At 42.2% G+C, this 19672-nt stretch overlaps 1 protein-coding gene across 1 annotated transcript in view; it reads left to right on the forward strand.

Annotated features, from left to right (window-relative positions):
* The window catches only part of LOC140494417 (gamma-interferon-inducible lysosomal thiol reductase-like), a 60514-nt gene that overhangs the window by 31320 nt on the left and 9522 nt on the right, over positions 1-19672 (forward strand). Inside the window, exons 4-5 of the mRNA XM_072593600.1 lie at positions 12773-12868; positions 13038-13190. Of these exons, the coding sequence (XP_072449701.1) occupies positions 12773-12868; positions 13038-13190 (249 nt within the window). The remainder of the gene's footprint in view (positions 1-12772; positions 12869-13037; positions 13191-19672) is intronic.

Below are 19672 nucleotides of genomic sequence, written 5' to 3' on the forward strand. Positions count from 1 at the left end.
ATCCAGACCTTCCTGGATGATAACAAATAAAGAAATTAAGACAAAGGGAAAAAAAGTGTGCTTATGATAGGTGTCATAACCACTAGTTAGTGATTTATATTACATCAACCAAGTTGAGTACAGAGGGTTCAAAAGAAATTAGGCCATTTGGCCCATTGAGCCTGCTCCACCATTCAATCAAGGCTGACAGGATTTTCAACCCTATTTTCCCGCTTTCTCCCTGTAACCCTTGATCCCCTTGGCAATCTAGAGTTTATCTATCTCTGTTTTAAGTATACTCAATGGCCTGGCCTTCACAGCCTTCTGTGGCAAGGAATTGCACAGATTCATCACTCTCTAGACAAAGAATTTCTCCTTATCTCTGTTCTAAAAGGACTTGCCCTTACTCTGAGGCTGTACACTCGGGTCCTTATCTCTCCCGCCAATGGAAACATCTTTCCAACGTCCACTCACTCTAGGGTTTTCAGTTTTCTGAAAGTTTCAATCAGACCCCCCCACCCCCCCATCCTTCTAAGCGCCATCAAATATAGTCCCAGAGTCCTCAAATGTTCTTCGTATGTTAAGCCTTTCATTCCTGGGATCATTTTCATGAACCTCCTCTGGACCCGCTTCAGGACCAATACATATTTCCTGAAGTATGGGGCCCAAAATTACTCACAATACTCAGAGATGTCTTGATATGAGTCTATAGGATTCTTAAGGGGAAGGTGAGCAGCCAGAAGTCATGGTACACATCGATACCAATGACATAGTGAAGAAAAGAGATGAGGATATTAAAAGTGAATACTGGGAGTTAAGGTGGTAGCTAAAAGGCAGGATGAACAGTGTAGTAATCTCAGGATTGGCTAGTGAGGCGAGGAATAGAGAGCGAGTGCATATGAACACATGGCTGCAGGACTGGTGTAGGAGGAAGGACTTCAGATGTGTGAATCAATGGGATACCTCTGGGGAAGGTGGGACCTGTACAAAGAGGATGGGTTGCATTTGAACTGGGGGATACCAATATCCTGGGAAGGAGGTTTTTGAGAGCTCTTTGGGAGGGTTTAAATTAGTTTGGCAGGGGGATGGGAACTGGAGCTATGGATCAGAGGATGGGATGGCTGGTGAACAGCAGATACAGCATGCAGAGAGTCTATGAGGAAGGATAGATAGTTGACAGGGCAAAGTTGCAGTCAGGATGATGGGTTGAAGTGTGTCTATTTTAACACAAGAAGTGTCAGGAATAAGGGTAATGAACTTAGAGCATGGATCAGTATCTGGAGCTATGATGTTATAGCCATTATGGGGATGTCACAGGGGCAGGAATGGTTGTTGGATGTTCCAGGGTTTAGATATTTCAAAAGGAATAGGGAGGGAGGTAAAAGAGGTGGATAGTGGCATCGCTAATCAGGGATAGAATCATAGCTGCAGAAAGGGAGGTCGTTGAGGAGGGTTTGTCTACTGAGTCAGTATGGGTGGAAGTCAGAAAGAGGAAAGGAGCAGTCACTTTAGTGGGAGTTTTCTATTGACCCCCCAATAGTAACAGACACACAGAGTAGCAGATTGTGAGGCAGATTTTGGAAAGATGCAGACGTAATAGTTGTAGTCATGGGTGACTTCAACTTCTCTAACATTGTTTGGAACGTCCTTAGTGCAAACAGTTTGGATGGAGCAGTTTTTGTCAGGTGTGTCCAGAAAGGGTTCCTGACTCAATATGTAGATAGGCCAGCTAGAGGGGAGACCATATTGGATTTGGTGCTTGGCAACGAACCAGGCCATGTGTCAGATCTCTCAGAGAGAATTTCAGTGACAGTGATCACAACTCCCCGACCTTTGCTATAGTCATGGAGAGGGATAGGAGCAGATGGTATGGAAAGGTATTTAATTGGGGGAGGGGAATTACAATGCTATTAGGCAGGAATTGTGGAGCATAAATTAGGAACAGATGTTCTCAGGGAAATCATGACAGAAATGTAGAGGTTGTTTAGGGAGCACTTGCTGATAGGGCTGGATAGGTTTGTCCCACTGAGGCAAGGAAGGGATGTTGGGGTGAAGGAACCTTGGATGACAAGAGATGTGGAACACCTAGTCAAGAGGAAGAAGGAAGCTTCCTTAAGATTGAGGAAATAAGGATCAGACAGGACTCTAGATGGTTACAAGGTAGCCAGGAAGGAACTAAAGAATTAACTTCTGAGAGCTAGAAGGAGGCATGAAAAATCCTTGGCAGGTAGGATTAAGGAAAACCTCAAGGTATTCTACACTTATGTGAAAAACAAGACGATGGTCAGAGTGAGGGTAGGACCAATCAGGGATAGTGGAGTGGATTTGTGCCTGAAGTTGGAGGAGGTAGGGGAGGTCCTTAATGAATACTTTACTTCAGTATTCACGAGTGAGAGGGACCTTATCATTTGTGAGGACAGCATGAAATAGGCTGATATGCTCAATCAGGTTGATGTTATGAAGGAGGATGTGTTGGAAATTTTGAGAAACATGAGGATAGATAAGTCCCCTGGGCCAGACAGGATATACCCAAGGTTACCAAGGGAAGTGTGGGAAGAGATTGCTGCACCTTTGGCAATGATTAATGTGTCCTCACTGTCCACTGGAGTAGTGCCAGATGATTGGAGGATGCCGAACGTTATTCATTTTTTCAAGAAAGGGAATAGGAATAACCCTGGGAATTATAGACCAGTCAGTCTTATGTCGGTAGTGGGCAAATTATTGGAGAGGATTCTAAGAGACAATATTTATGACTATTTGGAAAAGCATAGCTTGATTAGATATAGTCACCACAGCTTTATGAGGGGCAGGTCATGCCTCACAAGCCTTACTGAATTCTTTGAGGATGTGACAAAACACATTAATGAAAGTAGTGCAATGAATGTAGTGTACATGGATTTTACAAGGCACTTGATAAGGTTCTCCATGGTAGAATCATTCAGAAAGTAAGGACGCATGAGCTACAGGGAGATTTGGCTGTCTGGATACAGAATTGGCTGGCCCATAAAAGACAAAGGGTAGTAATAGATGGAAAGTATTCAGCCTGGAGCTCGATTACCAGTGGTGTTCCACAGGGATCTGTTCTGGAACCTCTGCTGTTTGTGATTTTTATAAATGACTTGGATGAAAAAGTGGAAGGGTTAGTAAGTTTTCTGATGACACGAAGGTTGATGAAGTGGTGGATAGTGTTGAAAGCTGTTGTAGGTGGCAATGGGGCATTGACAGAATGCAGAGCTGTGCTGAGAAGTGGCAAATAGAGTTCAATCTGGAAAAGTGTGAAGTTATTCATACTGGGAGGTCAAATTTGAATGCAGATTACTGGGTTAAAGGCAGAATTCTTAGCACTGTGGAGAAACAGAGGAATATTGGGGTCCGCACCCATAGATCCTTCAAAGTTGCCACCCAAGTTGAGAGGGTTGTTAAGAAGGCATATGGTGTGTTGACTTTTATTAGCAGGGGGATTTTAAGAGCCATGAAGTTATGCTGCAGTTCTATAAAACCCAGGTTAGACCACTCTTAGAATATTGTGTTCACTTCTAGTTGCCTCATTATAGGAAGGATGTAGTTGCTTTAGAGAGGGTGCAGAGGAGATTTACCAGGACACTGCCTGGATTGGAGGGCTTGTCTTATGAAGAGAGGTTGAGTGAGCTAGGGCTTTTCACACTGGAGAGAAAAAGGAACAGAGGTGATCTGATAGAGGTGTACAAAGTAATGAGAGGCATTGGTAGAGTAGATAGCCAGAGATGTTTTCCCAGTGTGAAAATGTCTATCTCAAGGGAACATAATTTTAAGGTGATTGGAGGAAGGTTTAGGGGAGATGTCGGAGGTGGTGGATGTGTGGAATGGACTGCCAGCAGTTGTAGTAGAGTCAAATATATTAGGGACATTTAAACGTATCTTGGGTAGGCACATGGATGATAGTGAAATTTAGGGTATGTAGGTTAGTTTGACCTTAGAGTAGGATAAAAGGTCGGCATAACATCAAGGGCCGAAGGGCCTGTATTGTGTTGTACTGTTCTACATTCTATGTTCTAATACTCTAAATGTGGTCTGACCAGAGCCTTATAAAACCTCAGAAGTCCATCCCTGCTTTTATATTCTAGTCCTCTCGAAATGAATGACAACATTGTATTTCCCTTCCTAACTACTGACTCAACTTGTAAGTTTACCTTGAGAGAATTCTGGACTAGGACTCCCAAGTTCCTTTTCACTTCAGATTTCTGAATTTTATAATTAATAGTCACATTGGAAATGATGGATTAATTCAAAGGAACCAGCAAGGATAGGGTTGCTAGGTTGCATCTTATCTAACTAATTTACATTTTTTTTTGAAGAGCTACTGGAGAGGGTTGATGAGGGCAAAGTTGTTGAAGTGTGTGCATGGATTTCCAAAAGATGTCTCATACTGTACCACGCAATAGATGTTTGAGGAAAGTGGCAGATCATAGAAGGAAAGTGAGGAAAGCTTGTAACAGAGTTCCCATGGAATGGGTTTTGGGAACTTTGCTTTTTCTGATGTACATACATTATCCATAATGAAAGGGACCATTTCAAAGCTTGTGGATGACACAAAATGTGGGAGGGTTGTATGTGTGGGGAAGATAGTGTAAAACTTCAATCAGTCATTGACAGTGGAGTGGGTGGATATGTGACAAATGAAGTTCAATGCAGAAAAGTATGAAATGATACATTATGTACAAGGAACATGGACAAACAGTATAAACTACATGGTATTCTAAAAGGTGTCAGGAGCAGAGAGACCAGGTTGTATATGTGTATTAGTCATTAATGATGGCAGAATAGGTTGAGAGAGCTGTTAATAAAGCATATAATATTTTAACATTCATGAAGTGGGGCATAAGGTACAAGAGCAGCTTCTGCTGAATCTGTGATAGGACATTGATAATATCTCGGCTGGAATATTCTGTACTGTTCAGAGCGGCACCAATGTGAATGCTTTGGAGACAGTACAGAAGAGGTTTAGGTAATGGTTTATGGATGGAAAACTACAGTTGTGATGGTAGATTGGAGAAGTTGGAACTCTTATCCTTGAAAAGGAGAAGGTTGAGGGGAAGTTTCAAAGACTTTTTTCAAAATCATAAGGATTCTGGACAGAGTAGATGTGGAGAAACTGTTCCCACTCATAAAAGAATCCAGAACCAGAAGGTACAGTTTTAAAGTGTTTTGCAAAATAAGCAAATGTGAACATAGAACATTGAACAGTACAGCGCAGTACAGGCCCTTTGGCCCTAGATGTTGTGCTGAACTGTGAACCAATCTAACCTACACTATTCCATTTTCATCCATATATTTGTCCAATGACCCATTTAAATGCGCTTAATGTTCGTGAGTCTACTACTGTTGCAGGCATACCATTCCACACTCCTACTACTCTCTGAGTAAAGAAACTACCTCTGAAATCTGTCCTATATCTATCACCCTTCAATTTAAAGCTATGTCCCCTCGTGCTAGCCATCACCATCTGAGGAAAAAGGCTCTCAATGTCCAACCTATCTAACTCTCTGATTATCTTATATGTCTCAATTAAGTCACCTTTCAACCTCCTTCTCTCTAATGAAAACAGCCTCAAGTCCCTCAGCTTTTCCTCATAAGACCTTCCATTCATACCAAGCAACATCCCAGTAAATCTCCTCTGAACCCTTTCCAAAGCTTCCACATCCTTCCTATAATGCGGTGACCAGAACTATATACAATACTCCAAGTGGGGCTGCACCGCAGCTTTGTACAGCTGCAGCATAACCTCATGGCTCCAAAACTGAATTCCTCTACTAATAAAAGCTAATTCACTGTATGCCTTCTTAACAACCTGATCAACCTGGGTGGCAACTTTCAGGGATCTATGTTCATGAACACCGAGATCTCTCTGTTCATCTATACTACCAGGAATCCTACCATTAGTCCAGTACTCTGCATTCCTGTTACTCCTTCCAAAGTGAACCATCTCACACTTTTCCACATTAAACTCCATTTGTCACCTCTCAGCCCAGCTCTGCAGCTTATCTATGTCCCTCTGTAACCTACAACATCCTTCGGCGCTATCCATAACTGTACAGATCTTTGTGTCATCTGCAAATTTACTAACCCATCCTTCCAAGCCTTCCGCGAGGCCATTTATAAAAAAATGGCAAACAGCAATAGCCCCAAAACAGATCCTTGTGGTACACCACTATTAACTGAACTCCAGGATGAACATTTCCTATCAACCACCATTCTCTGTCATCTTTGAGCTAGCCAATTTCTGATCTAAGCTGCTAAATTACCCTCCATATTTTGTGCAATAGCCTACTGTGGGGAACCTTACCAAACACCTTACTAAAATCCATAGACACTATGACAAACCGCTTTACCCTCATCCGCTTGTTTCGTCACTTTCTCAAAGAACTCAATAAAGTTTGTAAGGCATGACCATGTTGGCTTTGCCTAATCATCTTATTCCTTTCTAGATGCGTTTAAATCCTATCTCTTATAACCTTTTCCAACACTTTACCCACAACTGAAGTAAGGCTCACTGGTCTATAATTACTAGAGTTGTCTCTACTCCCTTTCTTGAACAATGGGACAACATTTGCTATCCTCCAGTCTTCCGGCACTATTCCTATCGATAATGACGATGTAAAGATCAAAATCAAAGGCCCTGCAATCTCCTCTCTGGCTTCCCAAAGAATCCCAGGATAAATCCCATCCAGTCCAACAGACTTATCTATATTCACACTTTCCAGAATTGCTAATACCTCCTCCTTGTGAACCACAATCCCATCTAGTCTAGTAGTCTGTATGTCAGTATTCAGTGACAGCATTATCTTTTTCCAGTGTGAATACTGATGAAAAATATTCATTTAGGGCTTCCACTATCTCCTGGGACTCCACAGACAACTTCCCACTACTATTCTTGATTACCCCTAGTCTTATTCTAGTCATTCTTTTATTCCTATTATACCGAAAGAAAGCTTTCCTTGATCCCATCTGCCAAAGACTTCTCATGTCCCCTCCTGGCTCTTCTTAGCTCTCTCTTTCGGTCTTTCCTGGCTAACTTCTAACTCTGAAGTGCCCTAACTGAGTCTTCATGTCACATCCATTTGGATACAGAACTGGCTCAAAGGTAGAAGACAGAGGGTGGTGGTGGAGGGTTGTTTTTCAGACTGGAGGCCTGTGACCAGTGGAGTGCCACAAGGATCGGTGCTGGGTCCACTACTTTTTGTCATTTACATAAATGATTTGGATGCAAGCATAAGAGGTACAGTTAGTAAGTTTGCAGATGACACCAAACTTGGAGGTGTCGTGGACAGCGAAGAGGGTTACCTCCGATTACAACAGGATCTGGACCAGATGGCCAATGGGCTGAGAAGTGGCAGATGAAGTTTAATTCAGGTGCTGCATTTTGGGAAAGCAAATCTTAGCAGAACTTATACACTTAATGGTAAGGTCCTCGGGAGTGTTGCTGAACAAAGAGACCTTGGAGTGCAGGTTCATAGCTCCTTGAAAGTGGAGTCACAGGTAGATAGGATAGTGAAGAAGGCGGTTGGTATTCTTTCCTTCATTGGTCAGAGTATTGAGTACAGGAGTTGGGAGGTCATGTTGTGGCTATACAGGACATTGGTTAGGCCACTATTGGGGTATTGCGTGCAATTCTGGTCTCCTTCCTATCGGAAAGATGTTGTGAAACTTGAAAGGGTTCAGAAAAGATTTGCAAGGATGTTGCCAGGATTGGAGGATTTGAGCTATACGGAGAGGCTGAACAGGCTGGGGCTGTTTTCCCTGGAGTGTCGGAGGCTGAGGGGTGACTTTATAGAGGTTTACAAAATTATGAGGGGCATGCATAGGATAAATAGACAAAGTCTTTTCCCTGGGGTCAGGGAGTCCAGAACTAGAGGGTATAAGTTTAGGGTGAGAGGGGAAAGATATAAAAGAGACCAAAGAAGCAACTTCTTCATGCAGAGGGTGGTACATGTATGGAATGAGCTGCCAGAGGATGTGGAGGAGGCTGGTACAATTGCAACATTTAAGAGGCATTTGGATGGGTATATGAATAGGAAGGGTTTGGAGGGATATGGGCTGGGTGCTGGCAGGTGGAACTAGATTGAGTTGGGATATCTGGTCAGCATGGACGGGTTGGACCAAAGAGTCTGTTTCCATGCTGTACATCTCTATGACTCTATGACTCTATCCTAGCATAAGCCTTCTAATTCCTCTTGACAAAAGCTTCCACTTCTTTTGTAAACCACGGCTCCCTCCCTCAACCACTTCCCGCCTGCCCAACAGGTAAATACTTATCAAGGATCCGCAGTAGCTGTTACTTGAACAGACTCCACATTTCAATTGTGTCCATGCCCTGCAGTTTCCTTCCCCATCCTATGCATCCTAAATCTTGCCTAATCGCATCATAATTGCCTTTCCCCCGCTATAACTCTTGCTAAAGTAAAAATAACCGAATTGTGGTCACTATCACCAAAGTGCTAACCAACTTCAAATCTAACACCTGACCGGGTTCATTACCCAGTACCAAGTTCAATGTGGCCTTGCCTCTTGGTGGCCTGTCTGCATACTGTGTCAGGAAACCCTCCTGCACACATTGGACAAAAACTGACCCATCTAAACTACTTAAACTATAGTATTCCCTGTCAATAGTTGAAAAGTTAACATCCCATAACAACTACCCTGTTACTCTTGCTCCTATCCAGAATCATCTTTGCTATCCTTTCCTCTACATCTCTGGAACTATTTGAAACCTGTAGAAAACCCTACAGGGTGTCCTCTTCTTTTCTATTGTAACTTCAGCCCATACTACCTCAGTAGGCAAGTCCCCAAACATCCTTTCTGCAACTGTAATACTGTCCTTGACTAATAATGCCACACTTCCCCCTCTTTTACCATTTTCTCTGTTCTTACTGAAACATCTAATTCCCAGAACCTGCAACAACCATTCCTGTCCCTACTCTATCTATGGCTCCGAAATTGCCACAACATTGAAATCCGCGGTACCAACCCATGCTGCAAGTTCACTCACCTTATTCTGGACGCTCCAGGCGTTGAAGTAGACACACTTCAAACCACCTTCCTGTTGCCGGTGAAGTTTTGCGACCTTGAAACCTCATTTCTAAACTCACTACTCTCAACCTCCTGTATATTGGAACTACAATTTAGGTTCCCATCCCCCTGCTGAATTAGTTTAAACCATCCCGAAGAGCATTAGCCAACCTCCCCCCCAGGATATCGGTACCCTTCTGAAGAGAATCCTGTTTGTAGAGGTCCCATCTAGCCCAGAATGAGCCCCAATTATCCAGGAATCCAAAACCCTCCCTCCTGCTCCATCCTTGTAGCCACATGTTCAACTCCTCTCTCTCCCTATTCCTTGCCTCACTAGCACATGGCACTGGTAACAAACCTATGATAACAACTCTGTTTGTTCTAGCTCTAAGCTTCCACTCTAGTTCTCTGAATTTCTGCTTTAAATCCTCATCTCTTTTCTGACTTACGTTGTTGGTGTCTATGTGGACCACGACTTGGGGCTGCTTCCCCTCCCCCTCAAGGATTCCAAAAACACGATCAGAGACATCACGAACCCTGGCACCTAGAAGGCAACACCAACTGTGAGTCTCTCTCGTTCCCACAGAACATCCTATGTGTCCCCCTAACTATGGAGTCCCCATTGACTAATTCTCTGCTCCTTTTCCCCCTTCCCTTCTGAGCAACAGGGACAGATTCTGTGCCAGAGACCTATGCCCCATTGCTTTCCCCTGATAAGTCATCCCCCCAATAGTATCCAAAACGGTATACTTGTTAGTGAAGGGAACAGCCACAGGGAATCCTTGCACACCCTGCCAGTTTCCTTTCTGTCCCCTGACTGTAACTCATTTATCTTCTTTCTGTACCTGAGGTGTGACAACCTCCCTGTAACTCCTCTCAATAACCCCTGCCGCCTCCCGAATGATCGGAAGTTCATCCAGCCCTAACTCCAGTTTTCGAGGAGCTGGGGTATTGTGTGCATTTCCTGCAGATGAAGTCAGCAGGGACACTAGTAGTGACCCTTACCTCCCAATTCTGCAGGAAGAACATTCAACTGCCCGAACCTCCATTCCCATTACTCTAAATTCCTAGTGAGACTACTGAAAACTTTAAACAGCATAAAACTAGTCACCTTACCTATGTGGCACACAGAACCTTTTATTTTTGGTTAGAGGAGGAGGATGGGTGGGAGACAGTGCCCGAGTAGTGTTTCGGGTAAAGCAATTGCCTAAATATGTAACCTCACTTACCCAGCAGTCCTGTGTCCACTCCTGCTCAGCATACACTCTGACTTTACATGAGGTAAGTTTTTATACTTTGAATTTACTTCCCGTCAGGCCTCTGGTCCTCGCTATTGCTCCTCCCAAAGTAACTGCCACCGAAAAAATTAAGGAGGTGAGATTTTCTTACAGTGAGCAACTAGGGTATGGAATGCACTGCCTAGAAATGTGATGGAGACAGATTCAATTGAGGCTTTCTATTGACCATTGGATGATTATTTAAGGAGGAACAAACTGTAGGCTTCTGGGAAAAGATAGGTGTCTGGCCCAAAATTAAACACTCAGAAGGCTGGTGCAGACACAATGACAGAAATGGCAGTCCTCTGCAATATAACAGTTCCATGATTTTGTGAATTTTAAATCTGAAATTGATAGGTTAGTATTAGTCAAAATTATTAAGGGATGTTGGGAAATTGCAAATTAGGTTGCAGCTCAGCCAGTCATGTTGTGTTGCATAAAACAACATTTGTACCACACAAATGCCAGACATTGACCATCTCCAACAAAGGGCACCAGATCATTTCCTCTTGACATTCAATGTAGTTACCAACAATGAATACACCAATACCAGCATCCTGGAAGTTAGTATTGGCCAAAAATTGAATGGTCTATCCACATAAATACTGTAGTTTCAAGACCAGGTCAGAGGCTAGGAATCCTGTAGTACATAGTTTGCCTCCTAACTCATCAAAGCCTGCCCACCATCTACAAGGCATAAGTCAGTGGTGTGACAGAATACTCCCCACTTGCCTGGATGAGTGCAATTTCAATAACTCACAAGATGCTTGACACCATTCAGGACAAAACAGTTTGCTTGATTGCCACCACATCCACAAAAGTTCACTCCCTCCACCACAGATACTCCGTCACAGTGTGTACTGTCTACAAGATGCACTGCAGAAATTCACTAAGTTTCCTTCAGCAGCACCTTCCAAATGCATGAGCTCTACCATCTAGTAGGATAAGGGCAGCAGACACATGGGAACACCACCACTTGCACATTCCCCTCCAAACCATTCTGACTTGGAAATATATCGCCATTCTGTCAGTGTCATTTGGTCAACATCTTGGAGTTCTCTCCCTATGGGTATTGTGCAATCCACAGCCCATGGACTACAGCAGTTCAGGAAGGCAGCTGACCAACATCTTCTCGAAAGCATTTAGTGATGGGCAGTAAATGCTGGCCCAGCCACCAATGCCCACATCCGGTGAAAGAATAGGTAAAAACACCAGCACACAGAATAGGTTAGTTTGAGAATAGATCTGACCATTCAAAACTAGGTATTTTGAGGCACACTGGAGTATGAACAGCAGCAGGACTGCTTTTACCTCTATCCTAAGGCCTGGCATATCTCTCACTCTATCGTAACTATCAAGTCATTGTACCAAACTCAAAGGATTATGATGTTCTGAATAAAAGACAAACAAACATGAAACCAGAGAGAGAAACACAGTTAATGTTTTGAGTTTAATATGACTTTTCTTCTGAAGTTCTTCTGAAGGAGTTCAGGAGGACAGACCAAGAACAACCTTCAAAATGAGTTACCAACTGAGAAAAGGTAAAGCATTGTACTTGATGGATACTAAACAGTAGAAGCAACCTGCTGTAGAAAAAAACAGCAATCCCAGCACTGCACTCATGAAAGCTGACAAACAATGAAGCAACTGACCAGAACAGGAGACTCAGTGAACATCCCATCCTCTATTATGTCGGTATACAGCTTAACAATGCTGGAAGTCATGAAGCATTTCTATTGGTCTTCTGCGAGAGGAACTAAGTAATGACTAATCCCAGCCAGTAACTGAGGTACATAGCATTACAGATGCCAGATTTCAGTCAAATTATTTTACCCTATGCAATATCAAGAAATATTTTACTGTACTGGGTAGTGCATGGGCCTTATAGGTTATGGACCTTTTTAGTACATCTACATCATTCGCGTTTATCCTCCACTTAGTACGGAACAGAAGTCCTGACTTTTCTGTGCTCACCTTTCGCTCCTGTTCTATTGACACCCACCTTCATCCATAACCAAGTCCACATCCGCCTTGCTTCAAGTCTTAGCCCTCATTTCCCCGTACCCTGACCTCGCTATTCACTTATTCTATTCTGTTCCCTTTCCCACTTACAGCTTGATTCCTAGAGTTGATTAAATTCACTGAGTTGAGAAACCATTGTGTTGTCTTTCTTTTCCAATTTTATCAGGCTGAAGTTGACACCAGGTCAAAACAGAAATTTTCAGTACCTTTCTCACTGAAGCAATTTTAATTTTCTTATAAAATTAATGGCTATAAAATAGATTCTAATTATTTATCTTATTATTTGATAGTGCACTATTGTTCACTATCATAATCTGCATTGGGCACTTTTCAATTTTATTCCAATTACTTATATGTAGCTAAGGAGAAACTGCACACTCAATGAATTGGTAATGCAGATATGTGATTATATTTTGTAATATTTCTTGCATGTGATTATATTTGTCTAGGCATGCATGATTCATTACCTTAAGAATGCTACAAGTTATATGCCAGTAATTTGTTGCATGGAATCTGCCTCTTCACCTCTCACTGATGCCCAGAGTGTAAGTACATTAACACTCAATAACTAGACTCAATGCCAATCCTATTAAGGGTTTATAATCCAATTAAAGGGAATTCACTTATTAGTTCCCATCAATGCTGCTACAATGATTCAGTCTGATGTCTTAACATTGTACATGTCTTATTCTGGGAAACCATTAACTTTCACAGTGTTTACAAGTGCATGCACCAACAGTGCTTTGGGATACCATTATAAGCTGTGTGAATGGCAGTAAGGGAAATGAATTGATGCATCAAAATGCTCAAATGACAAATGAACTGGAGCCACCACATAATTATGTCCCATGGATCTTGATCAATGGGGTAAGAGATTTTATGGAACATTATTATATTTTTGTGTAAGTACAATCATAATAATTTGAATAGCCTGCTGTGCTGTGCTTATGAAGTGAATTGATATAAGGCGAGTGAGTTTCTGTCATGTCTTTCACTTTTTATTCAGGTATTTTCTTCAAACTTGGCACCACACACTCAATAGTTTGGACATTTGTTTTGAAAATTTCCAAACCAATGCATCCTTGGCTATAAAAGAATCAAAGGTGCAGTGTTTCTTTAACTGTATTGTTAGTGCCCTGTTTCAACTTCCAAGAAGCACTTGGTTTCCATTGGATTGAATGAGTCGTCAATATGTAATGACTAATAATCACTGTCATAACCTTTATATTATTGATCCTTCAGACTAACGATGACTAAACTGATGTTAAGTTTGTGAAAAGCATTCTTTTCTCTTTTGATTCTATATAATCTGCGATGCATTTCTCGTATTTTCTATTTTAACGTGTTCCTGCACGATCTTTAGTTCCTATTTTAATCTACACATTCTCAGTGAGATTTCAAAGCAAGGTATGGGGACACGATGGCTTTGTGGTATTATTGCTCAGCTATTAATCCAGAAACCCAGAATAATGTTCTGGGGACCTGGGTTCAAATCCCACCATGTTAGGTGGTGGAATTTGAATTCATTTAAAAAAAATCTGGAATTAAGAGTTGACTGATCACCATGAAACCATTGTCAATTGTCAGAAAAACCTATCTAGTTCACTAATCCCCTTCAGGGAAGGAAATCTGTCATCCTTACTTGGTCTGGTCTACAATTGGCTCCAGAGGCACAGCAATGTTGTTGACTCTCAATTGTCCTCCTAAATTGCCTAGTAAACCACTCAGTTGTATCAATTACTAGAAAGTCATAACAAACTAGACAGACCACATTGGAACCACAAAAGACAACAACAAGAACATAACACAACACAATGGTAAAATGTAGCTCGGTCGACTGTGCAAAGTCCTCTTAACAAAGATCTATTGGCTAGTGCTGAAATTGGGAGAGCTGTCTCACAGATTAACTAAGCAACAGCCTGGCATAGTCACTCTTACAGAATCATACCTTGTCAGAGGTAGTTTCTTTACTCAGAGAGTAGTAGGGGCATGGAACAACCTGCCTGCAACAGTAGTAGACTTGTCAAATTTAAAGCATTTAAATTGTCATTGGATATGCCTATGGACGAGAATGGATAGTGTCAATTAGATGGGCTTCAGATTGGTTTCACAGGGTGGCACAATGTTGAGGGCCAAAGGGCCTGTACTACACTGGAATGTTCGATGTTCTATGTTCTTTGTTCTATGTCCCATGAGCCAGTGGGAGCAGGATGCAGGCTTTGTTGCCTTTTTTATCCCCTTCTCCGCCATTGTCTGCCTAAACGTTGAGGTGTGGGACTCAAAACATGTTACAGCTTGATGGACAGCTTGGCACTATTTTTAATGATATCAAAGGTACCAGTCAAGTTATTAGAACATAGAACATAGAACATAACAGCGCAGTACAGACCCTTCGGCCCTCAATGTTGCGCCGACCTGTCATACCAATCTGAAGCCCATCTAATCTACACTATTCCATGTTCGTCCATATGCTTGTCCAATGACGACTTAAATGTACTTAAAGTTGGTGAATCTACTACCATTGCAGGCAAAGCATTCCATATACTTACTACTCTCTGAGTAAAGAAACTACCTCTGACATCTATCCTATATCTATCGCCCCTCAATTTAAAGCTATGCCCCCTCGTGCTCTCCCTGTCCACCCTATCTAACCCTCTGATTATCTTGCATGTCCCTATTAAGTCACCTCTCAACCTTCTTCTCTCCAATGAAAACAGCCTCAAGTCCCTCAGCCTTTCCTTGTAAGACCTTCCCTCCATACTGGGCAACATCCTAGTAAATCTCCTCTGCACCCTTTCCAAAGCTTCCACGTCCTTCCTATAATGCGGTGACCAGAACTGTACACAATACTCCAAGTGTGGCCGCACCAGAGTTTTGTACAGCTGTAGCATAACCTCATGATTCCGGAACTCTATCCCTCTAATAATAAAAGCTAAAACACTGTAATAACCCTGTCAACCTGGGTGGCAACTTTCAAGGATCTGTATACCTGGACACCGAGATCTCTCTGCTCATCTACACTACCAAGAATCTTACCATTAGCCCAGTACTTTGCATTCCGGTTACTCCGACCAAAGTGAATCACCTCACATTTGTCCGCATTAAACTCCATTTGCCACCTCTCAGCCCAGCTCTGCAGTTTATCTATGTCTCTCTGTAACCTACAACATCCTTCGTTACTATCCACAATCCACTGATCTTAGTGTCGTCTGCAAATTTACGAACCCACCCTTCTACGCCCTCATCCAGGTCATTTATAAAAATGACGAACAGCAGTGGACCCAACACTGACCCTTGCGGTACACCACTGGTAACTGGACTCCAGGATGAACATTTCCCATCAACCACCTATCTCTGTCTTCTTTCCGCAAGCCAATTACTGATCCAAACTGCTATATCTCCCACAATCCCATTCCTCCGCATTTTGTACAATAGCCTACTGTGGGGAACCTTAGAAAATGCCTGCTGAAATCCATATACACCACATCAACCGGTTTACTCTCATCTACCTGTTTGGTCACCTTTTAAAGAACTCAATAAGGTTTGTGAGGCACCCTTCACAAAACCGTACTGACTATCCCTAATCAAATTATTCTTTTCTCGATGATTACAAATCCTATCTCTTAAAACATTTTCCAACACTTTACCAAACACTGAAGTAAGGCTCACTGGTCTATAGTTACCAGGGTTGTCTCTACTCCCCTTCTTGAACAGGGGAACCACATTTGCTATCCTCCAGTCTTCTGGCACTATTCCTGTAGACAATGACTATTTAAAGATCAATGCCAAAGGCTCGACAATCTCTCCCTGGCTTCCCAGAGGATCCTAGGATAAATTCCATCTGGCCCAGGGGATTTATCTATTTTCACAAATCTATTTTATAAAGGTCAATGATACTGCGATTCACAAAAAGCTTCAGAGTCCATTTGAAGCGTGGATGTTTTTGTCTACCTTGAAATATTCGCTAATTGAGAGAATGAGAGTGGGCAAGGGAGATTTCTTTGCAGCAAGGGAGACCATTAGTTGGTTTATCACAGTCGATTTTGCAGAAGTTTTGTCTGAATGCTTCTGAACCTTACTTGAAGAACACTAACCGTTAGAATAATTGAATCCTTAACAACAGAAGATGCCTTTCAGCCCCTCAAGTCTGCTCTGACAAGCCTAGTCTAAATCTTCATTAGTCCCACTTCCAGTGCTTGGCCCCATAACCTTGAATGTTATGGCATTTCAAGTACTCATCCAATTATTCTCTGCAGGTTGTGAGGATTCCTGCCTCAACTACTCTTCCAAGCAACACAATACAGACTCTACCATCCTCTGGGTGAAAAATGCTTCCTCAAATCCCCTCTAAACCTCCTGCTTAACCCAAACCCAATCACACTTTAAATTAGGTCCCTTCTTAGCCTTCTCTGCTTAAAGAAAACAACTTGAATGTATTCAGCATCTCTTCCAAGATGGCAGTGGAGTAGGACTTCTAAACTGTAGCTCATTCGCTCTGTCCATTTCTTTACTTTCTCTCCCTCTTTTCACATTTTTTTTCTTTTTCTTTTCACTCACCATCCTTGGTGGCACGGTGATGTCTGGGGTGAAAGCCAGCGCAGACACCAAACCTCAACATGGACTCAGACTCATGTCCTCAGAACATGCCTGACTCCTGGCCTTGAGGTGAGGTCTGGGTTGGAAGAACAGTTATTGTAAACTCTTATTTCTCTATTCTTCTAATTTATTGCTTGACTTTCTATTTCTTTTTTTCATGTTTTTCCCCTAAAGATTTGAACTTAAGAATCTGTTCCTAGGTATCCTGATTCCTCAGATGGCACTGTAAGCAGCTACTTGTAAACTTATCACTGTACTCATGTTAGTACATGTGACAATAAAACTATTTATTTTAATGGACTGCTAAACTGCTCCATATGAGGCAACATCTTGGTGAATCTCTTTTGCACCCTCTCCAATGGAGTCACATCCTTCCTATTGTGTGGTGACCAGAACCACTTACAGCACATCTACAGGTGTGACCTAACCAAAATTTACATAACTTTCCTACTCTTATAATCTATATCCCAACTGATAAAGGCATATGTCCTTTCACTAATCTGTCCTGCCACCTACAGGGGCTTATGGACAGGCACACCAAAATTTCTCTGAGTTTCCCAGTGTCCTACCATTCATAGGGTACTCCCAGGTATTGTTTCTTCTTTCAAAGTGCATCACCTCATACTTATCAGGGTTAAATTACTTCTGTCGCTGATCTGCCCAATTGATTTATATCATCCTGTAACCTCAGACCTTCCTCACTGTCAACCACCTGGCCAAGCTTCTTGTCATTAGCAAGCTTTACTTATCATTCCCTCCAATCACATAATTTCTTCACCATTGTTTATATATCACAAACATTGAAGCGGTGTGCCATTGGTCACCAGCCTCCAGTCACATAAACAGCCATCTACTTCAAACTTTTGTTTAATCAAAGTCTTAACCTTAAAACTGCCCAACTGAAAAGAGAAATTCCAGATGTAAATAACAGCCAATCTATGACCCGTGGGCACAGCCTTAGAATTAGAGGGGGTCAATGTAAAATGGGAATGAGGAGACATTTCTTCAGCCAGAGAGTGGTGGGCCTGTGGAATTCATTGCCACGGAGTGCAGTGGAGGCTGGGACATGAAATGTCTTCAAGGCAGAGATTGATAAAGTCTTGATCTCGCAAGGAATTAAGGGCTACGGGGAGAGTGTGGGTAAGTGAAGTTGAAATGTCCATGATTCAATGGCAGAGTGGACTTGATGGGCTGAATGGCCTTACTTCCACTCCTATGTCTTATAGTTTTAATCTGGAAACCCTCACAACATTTAAAAAGTAGTTGCAATGCCCAGGCATAGAAGGCTATGGACCAATGCTGTAATGTGGGATTAGATTAGTAAGGTGGTTCATTTTAACTGATGTGGACGTGATGGGTCATAGGGCTTTTTTCTGTGCTGTTGATATCCTGAATCACATGTTTGCTGTGGCTGAGGAAATCCTGCCAGATACACAGTGTGGTTTTAGATCTTCCAGGTCCAAAATATTCAATTTCTCCTCATAAGACAATTAGTCCATCCTTCAGATCAGCTTAGAGAGCCTTCTCTGGACTGCTTCCAATGGCTCTATATCTTTCCTGAGTTAAGGGGTCCAAAACTGTTTGCTGTATTAGAGCTGAGCCCTTAACCATAACCCCAATGCATATCTAAACGTATGGACTATGTGAAGGAAATTGGAAGAGTTGGAAGTATTTAGACATTTTTCTGGAATGAACCGGATCATGTGACCTACCTGCTAATTACCGAAGAAAAATGTTTAATGTGTGCTGAAAGACAGCTTCTGATTTATTTTCCTGGAATCGGGTGACTTTGGAGAAGTGAAGCAAAGAGGTAAGAAATGGGATGATTTTTTGTAATAACCGGGGAGAAATCTGGTTTTGAGACAATTAGGGACCTTAGCTAATGGTTGCCTAGCAACCCCCTGTGATCTTAAAATTCAGTTTTGGAGATACAGAAATGGGTGAGTAGTGAAAACATTTCTGAGGCTGCAAATCCACCTGGAATCCTGTTTCTTAGAAGGAGAATAATAGGTTTTCCAAATACCATTATTTGTGTCTAGTCGGGGAAATTGAGTCACATTATCTATTAATCCAGAGACCCAGGTAATGTTCTGGGGACCTGGATTCAAATCTCCCAATGACAGATGGTGGAATTTGAATTCATTAAAAATCTGGAATTAAATGGAATTAGAAGTCTAGTGGTGACCATGAACCCATTGTTGATGGTCAGGAAAAACCTCATCTGATTCATTAATGTCCTTTAGAGAATGAAACTGCCATCCTTACCTAGTCTGACCGACATGTGACTCCAGACCCACAGCCATGTGGTTGTCTCTCAACAGTCCTCTGGGCAATTAGAGATGGCAATAAATGCTGGCCTAGCCAGTGATGCCCTCGCCCTGTGAATGAATAATAAAAAAAAATTGCAAGGACCAATTCTCAAATCCAGGTTGATTGGAATCAGAACTGAACATTAATTTACAGCTGTTAGCAATTCAGCTTCATCAGCAGAAAGTTCAATGGATGTGAGAAATCATAGAACACAGAAACGTACAGTGCAGAATAGGCCCTTCGGCCCACAATGTTGTGCCAAGGATTAATCCTAATAGAAAATAAAATAACCTAACCTACACACCCCTCAACTCACTCCTCTCCATGTGCATATCCAGCAGTCACTTAAATGTCCCTAATGACTCTGCTTCCACCACCACCGCTGGCAATGCATTCCATGCATTCACAACACTCTGCGCAAAGAACCTACCTCTGATGTCTCC

The sequence above is a fragment of the Chiloscyllium punctatum genome, chromosome 24 (genome assembly GCF_047496795.1).
Source record: "Chiloscyllium punctatum isolate Juve2018m chromosome 24, sChiPun1.3, whole genome shotgun sequence".
NCBI classification, from domain to species: Eukaryota; Metazoa; Chordata; class Chondrichthyes; order Orectolobiformes; family Hemiscylliidae; genus Chiloscyllium; species Chiloscyllium punctatum.